Source organism: Mustela lutreola, chromosome 8 (genome assembly GCF_030435805.1).
Source record: "Mustela lutreola isolate mMusLut2 chromosome 8, mMusLut2.pri, whole genome shotgun sequence".
NCBI lineage: Eukaryota > Metazoa > Chordata > Mammalia > Carnivora > Mustelidae > Mustela > Mustela lutreola.
Window position 1 is genome coordinate 13728100 of NC_081297.1, and position 21364 is coordinate 13749463.

The 21364-nt window shown below is 40.8% G+C and overlaps 1 protein-coding gene across 3 annotated transcripts in view; it reads left to right on the plus strand.

Moving 5' to 3' along the window:
- Positions 1 to 21364, plus strand: part of MPP7 (MAGUK p55 scaffold protein 7) — a 284579-nt gene that overhangs the window by 111764 nt on the left and 151451 nt on the right. For 2 of the 3 annotated variants that reach the window (XM_059183826.1, XM_059183827.1), the window contains one exon: positions 3394 to 3512. In XM_059183826.1, the coding sequence (XP_059039809.1) occupies positions 3394 to 3512 (119 nt within the window). The remainder of the gene's footprint in view (positions 1 to 3393; positions 3513 to 21364) is intronic. The other variant, XM_059183828.1, reaches the window with a different exon arrangement.

A 21364-nucleotide genomic window follows, 5' to 3' on the forward strand; every position in this document is an offset into this window, starting at 1 on the left:
CAGGGATCATGGCTGATCTGTCTTAGACCTTTAGATAGGTACCATAATGGTGCACTGGAATGGAGCACTCGTGAACTTGAATGACTGCAGAGGAGTGTAGTCCCAGCTCTTGCTCAGATTTAGGTAAGATTAAGTAGGTGTAGGTAAGATTGTTCAAGATATCCCTTGTTAGCTAAACTCTCATGACTTGCTCTCTGAACATCAAGAACCAGAAACATTTGGATTTCCTAGTGGTGTTCACTGTTGGAGCCCTAGGAACTGGACATAAAAAGCACCTATGAGAACAGGGACCTGGCTTTAGCCATGGACTGAGCTGGTTTCTGGGGCCTTTCTGATGCCCTGGAGAGGAAGTGATGGTCCATGTTACCTGCATTGAGGCCATTTGCCTGCCCTCCTAACTCTCCTCAGCCTCTCTTCATTTCTGATTGGCATTGTCCTGTCTCTTCTAGCTTTGGTGTAGCTACCAGATGTGGGAGCTCAGGAGAAGTGACTGCTGTCATCACATGGGTGCCAAACGAGGGTAACGTACAAATTAGGATTGCATAAAGCTAGGAAAGCCCAGAAAACTCAGTTTATGAGCCACTGCTAACAGAGAAATTATTATTGTAATGTAAGCATCATATGGTTTATTCCCATAAAGTTCAGCGGTACTTGGATAAAGTTAACACCTTCCATATGTAAAAGATGAGGGTGGTTTTCTTTCTGCGTATGGTATTGGGTCCAGTGGAATGTATTTGCTAAGCTGTTGTTTTGACTTTGTACCATTGCAGTGAGGTTTTCATTCCAGAGGAGACATATTAAGAAAAGAAGAACATACACGCATATTTTAATCAAATGCCTGTTCTGTGCTAGCCATAGGGCTCAGTGCCACTATGGGCATCGTTCCCTTGAATTCGTAACAAGTCCTATTTACCACAATGTCTCCTTTGGTTTTAATTGTATTTTGAGATAATTGTGGATTTATGTGTTGTGAGAAATCATACAGATCCCGTGTACCCTTGACCCTGCTTCCTCCAATGGTAACTAACATCTTGGTGTAACTATAGTAATGACAAGGGGCTCGTTGTTGTCACTGATGCGTTCCATTACTCTTTCTCAGGTTTCCCATGTGTCACAGGCAATTATTTGTGAATACGTACATGTTTGTGTGTTTTCTTTTCTCTTCAGTTTTATTACCTGTGCAGATGATCGTTTCCTTTTCAACAGGTCAAGTTATGTCAAATAACTGAAGTGTTAACCTGGTTTGAATCTAGGTCTGTTCGACTCAGACTTCTGCTTTTTCAATCATAGTAATGACAGGAGCACCTGAGTGGTGCCGTCGGATGACCATCCAACTCTTGGTTTCATCTCAGGTCATGTTCCCAGGGGTTGTGAGATTGAGTCCTGCATTGGGTTCCATGCTCAGCGCTTAGTCTGCTTAAGACTCTCTCTCCCTCTGGGCCTACCTCCCCTTCTCTAAAATAAATAGATAAATATTTAATAAAATAATAACAGTGATAATAACATTAGTAACAACAACGGCTGAAGCTCACCATGTTACATCTGAAACTGACTACCATGAGCCAGGGCTGTTCTACTATATTACCTCATTTAACGCCCCCCCCAAAGACTATACCTCATAAATGATATTATAGTTGAATTAGTATCATTAATTAGACTAATCATATTACCAAGGAATAAGGAGTTATTTTTACTGCTCCTGAAATCAGTAATAAAATAGTGAAACTCTACCTTCTTTCTACATCATTTTCAACTTGAACCTCTGACCGTAACCACTGATGTTGGCAGTTGTCATTACTTTAAGTGTGTGTGTGTATGTATGTGAGTAAAGTGAGACCTGTATTATTATACATTGAATGAGGCTGGGACACCTTAAAAAATGTTTTAACGAAATTATAAATAAAAGCTAGTTTAGGCAAAATGCCAGGGTTTTAAGGGAATAAATAAAAGCCATCAAGAATACTTAAGAATGTAATAGGGAGAATTTTTTTTTTTTTTCCTAGAGTATTATGGTTCTTTTTGGCCAAATGCAGGCCCAGGAATGTTTGCGTTTAATCTAACCTCTCAAGTTACAGATCCAACTTTCCAAGTAAGAGCTGATACATTTGGTTGTGAATTATCAGTGATTATCAGAATTTGATAATGCTTTCGGAAGATAATAGACACACTAATCCACAGACCATAGTCTACGGTTCTTTGCTGGTTAAATATCCCGTAAAACTGTCCCTCCGATGAACAACAGCACTTACTCAGCTCAGGAATAACAACAGCCCCGTGTGTTGTAGATCCCAGGAGGTCTTGGTGTTTTTGTAGACAGCAGACAGAAATAAAAGGAATTTTGTCCTTTTTACCTCATGTAATCCCCCTGGAAAGTGAAACATGTGCTAAGAGTTGATACTGACTCCTGCCAGGTCACCTCCCTGAAGAGTCCCTGGCAGGCACTGTCGCAACTTTTCTTGGACTGGAGTCTGACGGCTCCTGAAGGAGATGGATGGTTTATGCAGTAGGCTACTGTGGAACACGGCGCTACTGTCTACCCCAAGGAAGTTTCTAGTGAGGAGGCCCTCAAGTAACCCACGTCTTTCCCCCAACTCTTTCAGAGGGTATCACGTACGCCCAGATTAGAGTCCAGTTTAAACTCCATTCTGTGTTGCTTGCTTGATTAATTTAAAGATTTTATTTATTTATTTGACTGAGTGAGCACAAGCAGGGGGAGCGGTTAGAGGGAGAGGCAGGCTCCCTGCCTGATGCGGGGCTGGATCCCAGGACCCTGTGGGATCATGACCTGAGTCGAAGGCAGACGCTTAACCGTCTGAGTCACCCAGGTGCCCCATTGTTGTTTTAAAAACAGGCGACACCTGTTTTTAAAACAACACCAAGGATGGTTTAAGACCTTGATTTTGGATGTTAGATAACGCAAATGTTTTCGAAGCTGTATATTATTAGGAACTATTTGGAAACCACAAAACCTTTTTTAATGGGCCACTCTATCAATTTTCTGCTCTTCTAAGGAAGTTTTTCCTATTCATGACTCATTTCACTCTTTGGCAAACATCGAGGGAAATGTAATAACGATTAAGGAAAGGAATGTATGCTTTCTTCTTCTTTTTCTGAAAGCTTGTACACATTTTGTGTCTCGGGTGATGTAAACTCAGACGCCTGGTAGAATGTTGACAACCGAAAGGTAAAAACTAGCTTCTTAATACTTAATTTGTTTGGGATTTAAAAAAATCAAAAAGGTTCATTTTCTGCTTGAGAGATGTGTTTTACTTGATGGCCCAGAATACAGATCCAGTAAAAACGACATGTTGCAGCCGCCATTTACACACACCTTCAGCGAAATTAATGAGCTCACTCTGAGATTACGCTTTGTGTTTTATTTTCATTTTATAGGTCTGTATGAGCTGTTGGCTGCTCTGCCAGCCCAGCTGCAGCCACATGTGGATAGCCAGGAAGACCTGACCTTCCTCTGGGATATGTTTGGTGAAAAAAGCCTGCATTCACTGGTAAAGGTAAACCACGCTGATGTCAGATTCTCTTTGCGGAAAAACATATGGAAAAATATTTTGAGCGCCATCTAGTAAACCAGAGATCAAATTGTTGCTGTCTGAAAACAAAACAGCCTTGTTCCATTTCCCTGACGGGCATGGAAGTTGTTAAAGATTCCACCAAAAATACATAGATGATTTCACTTAATGGTGGTGATCTGGCTGGGTGTACTAATGCGGCCAGCATGGGCCTGCCCTTGTTTAGAAGAAGACTATGAAATAGTAGCAGGAAGGTTTAGACGCCCTATGGTCAACGTTCACGAGCTGGAATTTAACTTAAATAAATGTTCACGGCAAAAATGAGAAGGACTGTATTTTCTGAGGTTAAGGATGGCAGCAGTTCAATGGCCACATTAATTTAAAATAATTTCCTTTAACAAAGTCAACTGAAATCCAAGCTAGCTATGTCTTTCTTGGCACAACGCCATGGAGATGGCATTTTGTGTATAAATACGCTGAAGTAAAATACGAATCAAAACAAGCTTCTGCAGACGGTTTTGGTAAAGCATCATGCCGTGGAAATGATCAGCCACCAGAAATGAGATCTTGTCACACAGTCATGCTGGGAGAGATCAGAACTCTTAAAATAGTAAAATGAGAACAAGAAGCTTCCTGGAAACTATGCCACTTTTGCTTCTGGAAATATGAAATGCATTTTCTTTCATTTAACTCAAGCTGAAAAAAATAATGGTGAGCCTTAGCTTGAGTCTGTAGGAGGTGGACACCTCTGGTGCCTTGGCGCTGTGTGGACCGACACTTAGGTCAGCTAAGTGCGTTACACGGTTGTCCGTCTGTTATGGATGGGTGTGTTTGAAAATGAGCCACTTCTGGGGTGCTGTTGCTTCACAGGATAGAAGGATTCTTACGATATCCCCCCCACCTTGTCAGATTTACTGAAATTCATATGCCTTGAGCAACTCTCAAGAAATGAAAATGTTGAGATGTGACATTTTCCTAGCAATACATGTAAAGACTAGAGCCTTTAGTTAGTTTTTATATCCTTGCCAAGGCCTCTTTGTGTTCTGAAAATTTTTTGGTTGTTTAGTTGCTCTGTTGGGATGTGTTAGAATTGGTTTAGGGGCGTCTGGGAGGCTCAGGTGGTTAAGTGTCTGCCTTCAGCTCACGTCATGATCTCAGGGTTCTGGGATTGAGCCCCACATTGGGCTCCCTGCTCTGCAGGGGAGCCTGCTTTTCCTTCTCCCTCCACTGTTCCCCCCGCTTGTGCTCTCTTGCTCTCTGTCAAATAAATAAATAAAATCTTAAGAAAAATAAAAATAAAAAAGAAGTGGCTTGAGATGATAATTGATGAAGTTCAGAATTTACTGAAGCAATCACGAACACATTCTTATGTTGAATGTATGGAAGTTGTCTAGCTCTGGATTTGTTCCAATGGGTTTGATCTAGAAGGAATAAAATGTGTTTCAAATGACATTGTCACCCCTTAGTCATTAAATAAAAATGCCCCAAACAATGCACACATGTGTGTTTCTGTTTTTGTAATGTGGCTACTGTCTGTTTCCTTCCTAAAAGAGAGAAATTACAATGTCTTTTGACACGGTTGTTTGTGAGTTCCAGATAAAATAGTGAAGATCTCAGTTCTTTGATAGTTAATGTAGGTTAGGCAAATATAAGCAGGCATTAAGTATTGAAAAAAATTAATTATCATAGCATGTGAAGGGCCAAAAAGTAGTGACAGAGATGGGTGTTCTTTCCAGTCAAAGAACACTAATGTTTTTTAAAAAAAATTTTTAGTTACGCTAGTTCTTGAGTTTTAAAAGCATAGGTGGTTTTTCAAAGTAAATGCAAATAGTCAGTGGTCAGGAAGCATACAGTTACTGGTATGTGGTTTTAGAAAAGCAGTGAATAAATAAATTGATGTTGCTACAATTTAAATAGCATGGTAGCATGTGAACTGTTGCAAGTTATCTTTCAGTAATTGCTGTCAAATGTACTTTTAAAATAAGGTTTACTGTGTCCCTCTAGTCCGTTCTGTTTCTTACTCGTTCTCCCCACTCCAAGCTTCGATCACAAGCAGACGTCAACTGTGTCCTTTGACTGACCCATTCTATTCATTTTCAAAATGTAAAGTCCAAAATGCCTCCAGGAGGCAAGCGCATGGGATCGCACTTTAAGCAGCTGGAACAATCCTCTTAACTTTATTCCAAGTGCTTCTATTGAAGGTTGGAGGAGAGAAGCCTCCAGCTTTTGTACATAAATCTTGGTAGAGCAAAAGGAATTGGAAAAGATGTTTCAGAGTGAATCAGAGGGTGCTTTGATGTTAGACTCTCTTGCCGGCAGTTGAAGCTGCTGGTGTGTGATTGAAAGATGGGTGAAGGCAAAACTTGATTTTATTCTAGCACAGAATTTTCACAATTAATTACCTTAGTTTATGATTTAAAAATAAAAGTGGTTGTTAAATCATCAGGGTTTTTTTTTTTTTTTTAATTTGTTTGTTTTGTTTCTTAAGATTTATTTAAGAAAGAGTAAGTCTGAGCCAGGTGGAGGGGCAGGGGAGAGACCACCTCAAAGAGACGCCCACTGAGTGCGGAGCCTGATGCAGGGCTTGATCTTACCACCTTGAAATCATGACCTGAGCTGAAACCAAGAGTTGGATGCTCAACCGAATGAACTACCTGGACGCCCCATCATGGTTTTAAATGCTCGTAACTTTCTGGTCTGATGTTACATATACTTAAGGAGGGGCAGTTGGGATTAGAGTGTGTGACAGCTATGACATGCCGCCGTAGGATGTGTGCCACATTCTGGCAGGCAGACTGCAGTTATGAGCTTGTCACTGGAAAGGAAATACTATGGTTCTAGAGAGTGTTAGCTGTGGATATATTTTTTTTAAAAGACATTTCTGAATTGAAGAGTTGAGTAATCAAAACCGAGAGCAAGAGGGGCTCCTGGGTGGCTCAGTCGGTTAAGCATCTGCCTTCACATGATCCCAGGGTCCTGGGCTTGGGCCCCACGTTGAGCTCCCTGCTCAGCAAGGAGTCTGCTTCTCCCTTCCCTGTGCTTATGCTCTTTCAAATGAACAGATAAAAAAAATCTAAAAACAAACAAACAAAAAAATAAAAGCAAAAAACCATGAGCATGAGATTTCAGAGGGACCCAAAGAAAGATGGTATAAATAGAAGACCTGAGAAATGTCATCTGTAAGGAATGGCAAGACAAGGCTTATCAGTATTCATGTAACGCAGTGAATGTGATCAATAAGTAGAAAGCCACGTTTTGGACCCATCATTTGCACATATGCACAACCACGAAGCGTCCAGTTTGTGTTTCAGCCTCATTTCTAAATTCGTCTTCTACCCTGGTGTTTTTTCCTGTAGAGATTTCTTGATTTTATTCCTTTGTGTTGTTTGTATTTTTGTAATCCGGTTTATTTTAGAAGAAGATACGGCATAAAGATGTAGTTATTTATTTTAAATAAGGTTGGTACTTCTGTTTCCTCACATTTTTGTTCGTATTTCACAATTGTGTTGGATTATCAGGATAAGAGTATCAAGTTTTTAGTACTTCTTCAGTAGTTGCCTATGTTTTCTTTACCCTTTTGAATAATCGTATTTATGTGTATGGGCAGGAGAAAAAAAAGTAGCAGCTCGTATTTTATCCCTGTTTTGGAGATTCTGAAGTATTTCAACAAGACTCAAGCTGATTATTTTCAAGAACGTTCTCTTGATGTGGTTTAATTACTGTATTTCTGTGATTTCAGTCTTAAAGGAGTCATGGTAATGCTCAAATCAGACCCTTATCCTATTTAGTTATGTAATTTTAACTCCCCCCCCCCTTTTTTTTTTAAAGTAGGCTCCAGGCCCAGTTTAATTTGAATTTAAGGTAAATAATCCTTTTTTTTTGGGGGGGGGGTGCAAGTATGAACTATGCTGTATTTATATTTCTCTTTGTGAAATCTGGGGAGTCTAAGTGGGGTGCCATCAGTATTTAGACAGTAATGGGTTTTGTGAGAGCTTTATTGAGATCCGTATCAAGTGGTTTACCCATCTGAAGTACACGTGCAGTGGTTTTAGGTATCTCAACAGCGTGGTGCGACCGTCACTGTAATTTTGGAATAACTTCATTTTTCGTGTTCCAGAAAAACCCCCCTCTACCATGTAGCTGTCATTCCCTAATCTCTGCTTCCTTGCACCCTTCCTCACTCCGGCCCTAAGCAACCACTCATCTGCTCTCTGTCTCTCTGTGTTATCCATTGTGCACAGTTCATGGACATGGTGTCACACAATATGTGGATTTGTTTGGGACTGGCTTCTGTCACTTCGCAAATCCACGTGATAACACGTGTCGGTACTTCATACCTTTTTATGGCCCAGTAGTATTTCTGGATATACCAATTTTGTGTATCTTTTTATTCAGTATTGGACCTTTGGGTTGTTTCCACCTATTGCCTGTTCTGAATGATGCTGCAGAGAACATTCACATACAGGGTTTTATGTGGACATGATTTCAGTTCTGGGGGGTACATGCCTTGGGGTGGGTGGAATTGCTGGGCACCTGGAAACAGTATCCTAATGTGGCTCTACAATTGTACATTCCCGCCAGCAATGTATGAGGCTTCTGATTTCTGTATCCTTGGTAACACTTTTTTTTTTAAGAATTTATTTATTTATTTTAGAGAGGCTGTGCACAGAAGCAGGGGACAGGTGACGGTGGGGAGCAGGGGAGGGGAACTCAAGCAGACTCCTCATGGGCACAGAACCTGACTGGGGTTCAATCTGACGACCGTGACCATGGTCATGACCGGTGTCAAAATCCAGAGATGGCTGCTTAACGGACTGAGCCACCGAGCCGTGCTGCTAACACTTGGTTTTACCTGGGTTTGTTATTCTCCCCTTTATAGAAGATGTGACACGGTACCTCCTTGTTGCTGTGGTTTGCATTTCCCTGATGATTGATGAAGTGTCAACTGATCATCAGTTGACATTTGATGCAAAATGTCTGTTTGGATTCTTTGCCCATTTTTTTGCTCATTGGATTCCTTTGAAATAATAGCCTATTTTTTTTTTAAAGATTTTATTTATTTATTTGACAGAGATGACAAGTAGGCAGAGAGGCAGGCAGAGAGAGAGGAGGAAGCAGATTCCCTGCTGAGCAGAGAGCCTGATGTGGGGCTCGATCCCAAGACCCTGAGATCATGACCTGAGCTGAAGGCAGAGGCTTTAACCTACTGAGCCACCCAGGTGCCCCAATAATAGCCTATTTTTAAGAAAAGTCTTAGATTTACAGAAGTGTCTTTGAGAATTTTTTGCCCATTTTCTTTTTTTTAACTGAGTGGCATTAGTTGTTGAGTTTTAACGGTTTTTTGTGTTTTTGGATATGAGTCCTTTATCAGATATGTGTTCTGAAGATATTTTATTCCAGTCTTGGCTTGTCTCTTCATTCTCTTAACATTTTCTCTCACAGAGCAGAAGTTTCTCATTTTAATAACATCCAGCTTAACAATTTCTCATTGAGTTTTTGGAGTTGCATAGAAAAAGTCACTGCCATGCTCAAGGTCACCTACATTTTTTCCTCTGTTATCTCCTAGGAGTTGTACAGTTTTATATTTATATTTAGTTCTGTGGTCTACTTTGAGTTAAAACTTTTTTTAAGGTTTTATTTATTTATTTGGGGGGAGAGAGAGAGAATGAGAGAGCATGAGAGTGGGAAGGTCAGAGGGAGAAGCAGACCTCCTGCTGAGCAGGGAGCCCAAAGCAGGACTCAATCTCAGGACTCCAGGATCATGACCTGAGCTGAAGGCACTCAACTGACTGAGCCATGTAGGTGTCCTACTTTGAGTTAGTTTTTGTGAAAAGGGGTTTCTGTGTCTAGATTCAGAGTTTTACATGTGAATATCCAGTTGTTCCAGCATCCGTGTTTGAAAAGACTAGCCTTTCTTCGCTGAGCTGTCTTTGCTCCTTTGTCAAAGGCCATTTGATGGTAATTGTGTGGGTTTTACTCTGGGCTCTGTTGTGTTCTGTTGATCTATATGTCTGTGCTTTCACCGACGCTACTGTGTCTTCATTACTGTAGCTTTACAGGAAGTCTTGAAGTTTGCAGGGATCAGTCCTTTGACTTCGTTTTTTGCAGTATTGTGTCAGCTGTTCTGAGTTTTTTGCTTCTTCATGTGAACTTGAGAATCTGCTTGTCATATGTACATGGTAACTTGCTAGGATTTTGATTGGAATTGTGTCGAATATATAATTTTTTTTTTAAGATTTTATTTATTTATTTGACAGAGATTACAAGTAGGCAGAGAGGCAGGCAGAGAGAGGAGGAAGCAGGCTCCCTGCTGAGCAGAGAGCCCAATGTGGGGCTTGATCCCAGGACCCTGGGATCATAACCTGAACTGAAGGCGTAGGCTTTAACCCACTGAGCCATGCAGGTGCCCCTCAAATGTATAAATTTGAGAAGAACTGTCATATTAACCATATTATGTATTCTTGTCTGTAAACATGGGAGTTTCTCTTTATTGAGATCATCTTTGATTTCTTTCATCAGAGTTTTGTACTTATTTAGATTTTATACACATCTTATTAGATTTATACCTAAATTTTGTTTTTGGCACTAGTAAAAACTGTTTTTAAGTTCAAATTCCAATTGTTCACCAGTGGCAGTGTCAACACTGCCATCTTGGACAGACCCACCATGATGACCGCTCCCTGTGACCCAGCATCTTCGGGAGCACAGCTCCCTCCCATATTCTTTCTTTTGGCCTAGCCCTTAAGTACACCCTTAATGTCCTTCATCTGCTCTGGAGATATGATTATGATTTTCAAACATTCCCTCCCGGGTGGTCTCCCAGCACTTACTTAATCCCCAACTTCTTGGGCCAAAAAAGCAGGTCTTACTGGTTGGAAGTGGGGTCATGGAGATCTGCTCAGCTTTCAGCCTCCCAAGACACGCTTCTGTCCATAAGTCCCCTTAATAAACCATTTCTTGTCAACCTGGACTTGTCAGCCCTTTTCTTCAGTCTTACAACATCTTTGGCCTTTGGAGTTTGTTTTGCTTATGCCTCTCTTTCATCGACCACAGGAATATAGAAAAGTACTTGATTTTGGTATGTTAAGTTTGCATCCTAAATCCTTGCTATAATCACTTAGTAGTAGTTCCTGGAGTTTTCCTAGTTGATTCTATGGGATTTTAATTTAGATAATCATGTTGTCTGTGAACAAAGGCAGCTTTACTTCTTCCTTCCCAGTATGTATAGCTTTTATTTCCTTTTCCTGTCTTAGAGCATTAGCTAGCACTTCTAGTTAAAGTGGTGAGAAGGGACATCCTTGTCTGGTTACGTATCTTGTGGGGGAAAGAATCTAGTTTTTCACCATTAAGTATGATGTTAGCTCTAGGTATTTTATATATATTCTTTATCAAATTGAAGCAGTCACCTGTGTTTCCTGAGAATTTTTATCATGAGTGAGTATTGGATTTTTTTTTTTTTCCATCTGTTCATATGATCACACATACGTATTTTTTATCCTGTTGGAGAGATGGATTACAGTAATACTTCTGAATATTAAACCAGGATTTGCATTCTTGGAAAAAAAAAACCCATTGGATTTTGTATATAATTCATATTGTATGTTGTTGGATTTGATTTGCTGATATTTTATTGAAGATTTTTGCATCTCTATTCATAGGAGATACTAGTCTGTAATTTTCCTTTCTTGTAATGTCTTCATCTGGTTTTGATAGTAGGGTAAGGCAGGCCTCATAGAATGAGTTAGGAAGCGCGCCCTGGGTTTTATTTTTTCTGGAAGAGTTTGAGAATTGGTATAATTTTTTCCCTTAAGTTTGCCAGTGAAACCATCGGAGCTCACTCAGTCCTTGCTGTTTTGGAAGGTTACTAATTGTTGATTTAATTTCTCTGTTAGATGTAGGTCTATTTAGATCACCTATTTCTCTTTTTATGAGAGTCTTTGTCCCTTGTGTCTTTCAAGGAATTGGTGCATATCATATAAGTTATCAAATTTGAGGGCATAGAATTGTTCATTATCTTTTTAAAATCTCCATAGGCTCCATAGTGATGACTCCTTTTTCATTTTTGATATTAATAATTTGTGTCTTTTTTTTTTTTTTTTTGGCTAGCCCGGCTGTAGGTTTATCAGTTTTATTAATCTTTTCAAAGAACCAGCTTTTGATTTTGTTGTTCTTTCTCAGTTGTTGCCCTTCCCCACCTCTCCCCTTCCTTCCTTCCTTCTTTCCTTCCTCCTTCCCTCCCTCCCTCCCTCCATCCCCCCAACAGTACAAGCAGGGGAAGGGGGAGAAGGAGAGGAAGAGAGAGAGAGGATCTCAAGCAGACCCTGCACTGAGCATGGAGCCTGACATTGGGCTCCATCCCATGACCCCAAAATCATGACCTGAGCTGAAACCAAGAGTTGGACGCCTAAACAACTCTTCCTGTTTTAATTCCATTGATACCTATTTTATTCTTTATTTTCTTCTCTTGGCTTTTCTTGCTCTAGTTTCCTAAGGTAGAAGCTTAAGTTACTGATTCTAGTTCTCTCTCTCTCTCTCTCTCATTTTTTATTTTACATATACCTTCAGTGCTTGAATTTTCTCTAACCACTCTTTTGCAGCATCCCACAAATTTTGATAAGTTGTGTTTTTATTTAATTCAAAATATTTAAAAATTTCTTTAAAAAATTTAAAAATTTCTCTCAATACTTCAATTTTTCTCAATACTTCAGTTTCTCTCAACACTTCATTTCTCTCAATTGACTTCAATTTTTTAGATTGTTAAGGTGTATTTTATGGCCCAGGATGTGGTCTGTCTAGTTCTGTGTGAGTTTGGAAAGACTGTGTATACTGTTATTGTTCTAAGTGTTAGGTCCAGTTGGTTGGTGCTGTTTTGTTCAACTTTTTTCTCCAGTGATTTTCTGCCTGGTGGATCTGTCGGTTACAATGTAGAAGGGTATTAAGGTTTCTGAGAAAGATGATGTGTTTATCCATTTCCCCTTGTTATTTTATGAGTTTTGTCTCATGTATTTTTTTTTTTAAAGATTTTATTTATTTATTCGACAGACAGAGACTGCAAGTAGGCAGAGAGGCAGGCAGAGAGAGAGAGAGAGGAGGAAGCAGGCTCTCTGCTAAGCAGAGAGCCTGATGTGGGGCTCTATCCCAGGATTCTGGGATCATGACCTGAGCCAAAGGCAGAGGCTTTAAACCACTGAGCCACCCAGGTGCCCCCTTGTCTCATGTATTTTACACTCTCTTGTGAGGTACATATGAACACATTAAGGATTGTTATGCAATCTCTCAAAGAATTGACCCCTTTTTCATTATATAATACCCTCTTTTATCTCTGATAATTTTCCTTGTTCTGCCATCTGCTTTGTGTGAAATTGATGCGGGTTCTTCAGCTTCCTTTTGGTAAGTGTGAGCATGACTTTTCTCCATTCCTTTACTTTTCATCTACCTGTGTGTGTTTATTTTTATTTATTTTTTTCCACTTTATTTTATTTTTAAAGATTTTATTTATTTATTTGACAGATCACAAGTAGGCAGAGAGGCAGGCAGAGAGAGAGGAGGAAGCAGGCTCCCCGCTGAGCAGAGAGCCCGATGCGGGACTCGATCCCAGGACCCTGAGATCATGACCTGAGCCGAAGGCAGCGGCTTAACCCACTGAGCCATCCAGGCGCCCCTGTGTGTGTTTATTTTTAAAGTGGATTTCTTGTAGACAACATATAGTTGGATCTTCTTTTTATCTATCACAGTTTCTTATTTTAATTGGCGTATTTAGACCATTTGCATTTAAAATAATTGTTGTTGTAGTTGGGTTAATATTCACCATGTTTGCAACTGATTTTCACTCATTACACTTGTTCTTTTTAAAATTTTATCACCCTTTCTTTCTCTTCCTTCTCTGCTTTTAGATGAACATTTTATATTATTCCATTTATTCTATCTTAGCATATGCATATACTCTTAAAAAAGATTTTGTTTATTTATTTATTTATTTAATCATTTGAAAGAGAGAGAGAGAACAGGAGCAGGCGGAAGGGCAAGAAGCCCAGCATGGAGCTCAGTCCTAGGACTCTGGCATCATGACCTGAGCCAAAGGCAGATGTTTAACCAACTGGGCCACCCAGGCACCCCTATTCCATATGCTTTCTACAAAGGTTTTACAAAGGTATTTCCAGAAGTAGCATTTGCTACCTTCATTTATAACTGATGTAGGTCCACTTTCAAATAACATCATATCTTTTCACAAATTGTACAGTGTCTTATAAGAGAATATATTCAATTCTTATTTTCCTGTCCTTTATAACATTGTTTTAATTCATTTCACTTACCCATATTCTTTAATAACTCAACACATTGCTATTCTTACTATTTTGAACAGTTATCTGGTCATTTAAGAATAAGAAAAATAAGAGACTTAATTTTATATTTGTGTTTTTTTTTTTTAAGATTTATTTATTTATTTTAGAGAGAGAGTGAGAGCATGGTGGCAAGGGGCCAAGGGAGAGGGAGAGAGAATCTTCAAGTAGACTCACAGCTGAGTGCTGAGGGCTGGATTCTAGGACCCTGAGACCATGACCTGAGCTGAAATCAAGAGTTGGTTCCTTAATCTACTGAGTCACCCGGGTGCCCCAGTTTTATTTTATGTTTACTTATTCCTTCTGTGAGTGCCTGATCTATATTATTTTCCTTCTCTCTGAAGATCTGCTTTAAATACTTGTAAGACAGGTCTACTGGGCAACAAATTCCTTGAATTTGTTTTTAACTGTTCTTTTATTTTTTTTTTTAAAGATTTTATTTATTTATGTATTTGAGAGAGAAAGCATGAGAGGGGGAAGGTCAGAGGGAGAAGCAGACCCCTTGCTGAGCAGGGGGCCCAGTGTGGGATTCAATCCCAAGACTCTGGGATCATGACCTGAGCCAAAGGAATTTGCTTAACCAACTGAGCCACCCAGGTGCTCTATGTTTAACTGTTCTGTTTTTATTTCTTTTTCACTTTTGAAGTTCAGTTTCACCAGCTGCCGAATTCTAGGGTGGTGGGTTTTTTTTTTTAACACGTCTTTTTTTTCCCCCAGCCACTTTTTTCTTGCTTGCATGATTTCTGATGAGGCATCTGATGTATTTCTTACCCTTGTCCTCTGTAGGCAAGGTGTTCTGTGCATCCCACCCCCCACCCTGGCTCTTTTCAGTATCTTTATTTTTGGTTTTTGCTGTTTGACTATTAATGCAAGGTGTAGATCCTTTTTGCATTTATTCTCTTTGGTGTTCTCTGAGCTTCCTGGATCTGTGGTCTGGGGTTTTATCATTAATATTGGAGAATTCTCAGCTGTTATTACTTTGAGTACTTCTTTTTCTTTTTCTCTTTGTTCTTCTGGTGTTTCCATTATGTGTTTGTTATACCTTTGTATTATTATTCCACAGTTCTTGGATATTTTGTTCCCTTTTGCATTTCAGTTTTGGGAATTTCCATGAACATATTTTTAATCTTACTGATTTTTTTCCTTGGCCATGTCCAGTCCACTGATGAGCACATCAAAGGCATTCTTCATTCCTGGTGCAGTGTTCTTGATTTCTAGCACTTCACTTTCATTCTCTGAGTTTCCATCGCTCTGCTTACATTATCCACTGGCTCTCACATGTCCACTTTTTCCATTAGTGCCATTAGCATATTAATCATACTTATTTTACTCTCCCTGTTTTCCGATTCCATAAATCTGTGTCCTTTCTGAGTCTGGTTCTGATGGTTGTTTTATCTCTTCAGACTCTTTCTCTCTTATCATGTCTTGTAATTTTTTGTTGTTGAAAGTGGGACATAGGTATTGGGTAATAGGAATTAGGCTTTTAGTAAGTTTTTATGTTAATCTGGCTACAGGCTGGGCTGTTTGCTGTAGCGGTGAGGGTCAGAGGGTTTGCAAACCTTCATGGCTCTTCCCTCCTCCGCCTCCTTCTCTGGCTTTCCTTAGGACCTCTCTCAGAGTCTGTGGCATGCAGCTCTCAGTCATAACCACTGTTATTTCACTGGAGCCCTGGAGGTGGTGAGTTGTTCTGTGATCTTGATGATTAAGTGTCTGTTATTTAGTGGGCCTGAGTCCCTGGGCTCTGATGACCTTCAGAAGCATTTCTTAGCCTCTTGGCTTTTCCTTTCTTTCCTTACTTGGGACAGGCAGGCTGCCAGAGGCTGGAGTTCACCTCACTAGTCTTTCCCCAGGTCAAATAGGGCTCTATTTAAAGCAGCCTCTCTTAGGGGGCAGGCCTCTGTTGTGGAAAAAGCTCTTGGCCTGTGTATTTCCAAATGGTTGTTTCTCTAATCTCCTATTTGAAACAGTAGGAGATTTTTCCTCTTCACCATGAGAAGTTGGTGGGAGGAAAACCGCCTCAGCCTCCCCTAGGACTGGGGCTTAGGAGTTTTTAAACTATCGAACTAGTCCACATTCAGCCACCATCAAGTCATCAGAGTTCCTGGTGAAGGTTTCGTATGAGTTTCCGGGCTCCAGCAGCTTCTCTTTCTGCTAAGCTGCTCTTGGCCATGAATCCCTCTCTTCCCCTGTTCTTTCTGATTTCCAAGGGACTGTTCGCTCTGTGACTTTTGTTCTCCTTAATTATCTGAGCTGAAACTGAAAATCTCACTTTGTCCACTTTTTGTTTGGTGGTTATTTTATTACTGATTTGTAAAGAGTTCTTCAGGTATTTTTAATAACCGCTCCCTACCAAATTATACTGGAGATATTCAGTTTCTCTTTTTTAAAGATGTCCCGAAGTTTTGTTTTTAACGAAACACATGAAGGCATGGACAGAGTAGTTGATCGGTGGGAGGAAGATACGGTGGATAAATTAGCGGGACTTCATTTTAAATCTCCGTGTTAACGTGAATTTGTTAAGTTTTTAATGTTTGTGATTTAGGTGGAATTTTAAAAGTGAAGGTTGTCTTAGTCCGGGTCTAAAAATAAGTCTTGAACAGATGTTCGGAAGGCAACCTGTGAGCAAGAACATACTTAAAAAAATTCCAACCTGGAAACTCTAGAAAATGCAAAACCAACTTGAAGGTAATGTGTGACCTTAATCTCTTAATAATTCCAGTTTTCTCAATAATTAGTACCATGAGACTTCTCGGAAAGGAGCTATTTCCAGGATAAATTGATACAGTCAAGCTATAAAAAATGAGCGATCATGTTTTGAGCAGTGGTTTTATAAACTTATTTTTTGTAGCCCTTTGGGTTCCTCTTTGAATTCAGAAGCAATGAAAAGCATCATAGTGGGCGGGTGGGGGGAGGGGAAGGTGATATTTACATAGTAGTAAATCAGATTCAAAGCTGAAAGACTATTTTATAAGATACTTGTGGATACAGGGCTCATTAGAGACAAATTGTGCTGTTTGAGAGGGGAGAGGTGGTGTTAGGTTCAGAGAGTAAACCCGTTGGGGAGCTTATGTTACTCGCCTTGCAGTACTGTTTGCCTTGGATGGGAGGAAAAGGAAAAGACAGCCAGACGCTGCCAATGATCCATGGCCACCTGGTCTGACAGTAGAGACCTGGGTATCAGCAGCTGGTAACGCTCCTTGGCCAATCAAAGGTAATTGTTCAGCCAGCTGAAGGAGCCAGACAAAGTTATTTCTTACGTTATAGTTTACATTTTTTTCCGGCCCAGAAACATGCAAAGTCTGCCGAAGATAGGCATTCCTGAGGCCCTGAGTAAATTGTTGCCTTTGTAATTCATACTCTCAAAACAGAGGCCATATGTAGCTCTTCTTAGAGATTTGCGTGGGCCGGGGGTGAGTGACTCAGAGCTAGGTTGTAATGGGAAATACTCCGTTTCTCTTCAAGATGTCCTGAAGTGAGGGCTCGGTGAGGCTGTGTCCTACCACTGTCCTCTGTGTTCAGCACAATAGATCAGTGCCTTCTGGAAGGTACTGTGAGATATAAATGATTATTCAAATAGGCTTAGTTTCAGAATGATTCCCTTAAATTTGTGCTTCTTCCACATTGAATAGCAGGGAGTCTGCCTCCTCTACAGAAACGGGGAGTTTCCTGCCTTGGAACAGCTACGAACCGTTCGTTCACTAGAATGGGTAGAGTCAGGCAGGCAGTCATTTTTCCATGTCCCTTGTGGAGGTGATTCCTGTTGTTGTCCACTTCCAGAGACTAGGAATTCTAGTAGGGAACTAGCCCGCTTCTTCAGCTCTTCTATCTACCAGTGGGTTTGCTTGGCCATGATGATGGGCATCTCCCACTTGACTAGGTTTTGCCAAATCATGGTGCAGGTGTCTGCACATGTGTGGAAGTGACTGGCTGGCTGAGCTCTGGCTGGCAGTAGCGGTGGCCTGGCCTGTCTCCCTTTCTCACCTCAGCCTGAGGGCTGGGCAGTGCTTGGAACCCTTGCTCTAATGCCGCGGCAGGCACTGGTGGCTCGTGTCCTGTTGCCCGGAAGGTGTTTGGGCCATGAGCGTGGTCCTATTAGGACATTCTGAACTGGTTCTCAAAGTACATTTACCACAATTCGTTGTGGACCTGGATAAAAAAAGGGAGTGGCCCGTTCTTCAGGGACATGATGGAATGGGATGTGGCAGGTTGTGAGGAGGCTAGGTCCACGTGTCTCTGAGTTGTATGAAAACGAGTGTAAGAGCGCAAGTTCTGGTGGAAGGAAACTCAAGGTTCAGGTAGAATTTCACAGGAGAGACTTAAGAAATATATATTTTAAGGTGAGCGAGAGGGAGCACAAGCTGGGGGAGGGGCACAGGGAGAGGGAGAAGCAGACTCCCTGCTGAGCAGGGAGCCCAACGCAGGGCTTGATCCCAGGACCCTGACATCATGACCCGAGCCAAAGGCAGCTGCTTAACTGACGGAGCCACCCAGGCACCCCTCACAGGGTAGATCTAAACATGCTTTTATAGGCTGGTTTGGAGATCTGCCCACATTTTAAACAGTATTTCAGGAATATATGGAATATATGTCCCAAAATCTGGAATAGAATTATACATAAGCTTTTGGCATCCACTCCATTTGGTTTGCAGGCGAGGGATGGAGTCATATTCCCTGAAGTTCAGTTTGGTGCTTTAGATACTCAGCGAGTGATCATTGAATGAATAAAGAGCAAGTCCAGTATGTGGCTAAAGGAGCTAAAGGTACTTTCTAGAGGGAGGAGCCCTGTAACCTCAGGACACCTTTGTTTCTTCATCCAGATCAAGTTGGGACCTTTTGCTGCCTCTTCTCTTTTTTTCTTCTGTCCCCTTTTCTTTCATTCTGTGGCATTTCGTTCTCATTGTGTGTGGTCACCTCTCTTGGAGTGCCTTAATGATGAGCAGCTGTCATTAAGGAGGAGTATTCGTACTCCTCCGCTGTACTGAGGAGCATTCGTGTGTCCGGACACCCGGGCTCTCCCTTCTTGGGGACACACATCTGTGGTAGGAGTTCAGGGCTGGGGCTAGGGAGCCACATTGCTTGGACTCAGATTCTGGCTGTGCCGAGAATATCATGCTGACAGTAAGATAATAATACCGCATTATTTCACCTCACAGCACCTCCTGTTCCTGTATATGAAATGGTGATAATAGTAGCCCTACCTTGCATGCTTGTTATTAGGAGTAAATGAATTGGTATAAGAGACATGGTTTAAACCGTCTGGTACATCATTGGTATTACTGTCCTAAGCACCATCCTCCATTTTTCCTTCTTTTGGTTAGCTGCGGGCACTGCTCTGTCCCTGGATTGGTGCTTTTCAGTAACCCTTTGGCTACATGTGTGTTATTTTTTCAGGAAGATACTTTCTTGCCTTAATAAACTTTTGCTCCGGTCCTTGTTTCCTTGCTCTCACTCTGCAACATTGTAATGAAAATCAACGGCCTGTGATTTGAAATTCTTGAAAACATTCTTAAGTTGGCAATAGGTGTTAGGGTTAACTTTTCCTTCATTTAAAGAAAGGTTACAGAATATTGGGGCCTTAAAAAGGCAGGTAACAGGGGCGCGTGGGTGGCTCAGTGGGTTAAGCCGCTGCCTTCGGCTCAGGTCATGATCTCAGGGTCCTGGGATCGAGTCCCGCATCGGGCTCTCTGCTCAGCAGGGAGCCTGCTTCCCTCTCTCTCTCTCTCTCTCTCTCTCTCTCTGTCTGCCTCTCCATCTACTTGTGATTTCTCTCTGTCAAATAAATAAATAAAATTAAAAAAAAAAAAAGGCAGGTAACAGATACTGAACTCCCTCATATTCACCATACAGCTTAGGAACGAATATTCAATTCGTTTGAAGCCTGAGTATCCCTTCTTAGTCACACTCCTTTCCCTCACTGGCCGTAGTTGTCTGGAGTTTGTATTCCCCCCAAAATAGGAGATATTATTTTGTATGTTTTAAAATTGTTTATAATTTGGTTTATACGTTTTAAAAAAAAGCTTTTCTTTATTTGACAGAGAAATCACAAGTAGGCAGAGAGGCAGGTGTAGGGGGAAGGCAGGCTTCCCACTGAGCAGAGAGCCCCATGTGGACCTTCATCCCAGGACCCTGAAATCATGACCTGAGCCAAAGGCAGAGGCTTAACCCACCGAGGCACCCAGGCATCCTCGATTCATACTTAACACATTTATCTTTCTGCAACCTTTTACTTAATATTTTGTTACATATTTTGAGATATATTTATGGTTATGCAAATGGTTTTGATCCATTCATTTTCATTGTTACATGGTGTTCTAGGACTAGGTCACAGATTACTTCTCCTGGCCATAGATATTTGCATTGAAAGGTGTCCTGTGGTATAAGATTCCTTCTTCTGGAAGTCACCTTTTCTCTATGTCACTGTTACAAACAAAGCAGTAAGCAGCCCATGTGTAGATTGTCCTCGTACATGTATGGGTCTGCTTCTGTAGATAGGCCACCAGAGAATGGGGTTGCTGGGCCACAGAGATGCACATCTCACACTTTTTTAGATGTTGCCCCATTTCTCCTCTAAGACTGTACCCTATTACACTCCCACCAGTAGGATTAGAGTCCCAGTTGCTTCATGCCCGTGTCAACACTTGGAATTGTTAGATTTTAATTTTTGCCAACAGGATCAATTTGAAATGCTCTCTCCTTTTAGTTTATATTTATTTGACTATTAGAGGTTGAATGTATGTTTATGGGCTGCTCTATTTCTTTTTTTTAATGCCTTTTTACATCCTTTGCCTGTTTTCTGTTCCTTGGTTATTTGTCTTTTTCTGGTTGATTTGTTGGAATTCCTGGTGTTCTGCTACTGGATCTTTGTTTATATGTATTCCAATTATCGTCCGGTCTGTGTTCTGTCTACTCTTATAATTTATTATGTTAAAGCATATATAGACACAGATTCTCTTTGTCTTAAATGCATAAAACAGAAGCATCCTGATAGGCCACTGTCCAGTAGAGAATCCTTAGCTCAGTGCATTTTTAGGGAGAGCATGTATTAGGGTCTCAGGTGTATATAATCCCCAGCCCACTCTGAGGTCTGCTTTACTTTTTCATATGCTGGCTCTAGAGAGGTCCTCTGGGAGTGTCTACATGGATCTAATATTCCCATTTGGTTGTAAGCATCTATGTCATATTTTTGGCACCTGCTACAATGATGGCTCTAGTTGTTCACTGAGTATAGTTCTTTAGGCAGGATGTATGTGGTTCATCCCTATATAGTCGTCATTGCCTAGAAGTGTAGCAAGTGTTCAAGGAAGATTGCTGTTAGTGGCTGGGACCCTTCCCTTCCAGGCTCTGTCTTGCCCAGTTTTTTTCCCTTCATTTCACAAATACCTGAGTGCTCTCTGTGGCCATAGGAATAGGTGTTCACATCTCATTGGATTTGTGTATTGTGCTCTTACGGTTTTTCATAAATAGCTGATTTTTTAAAAGATTTTATTTATTTATTTG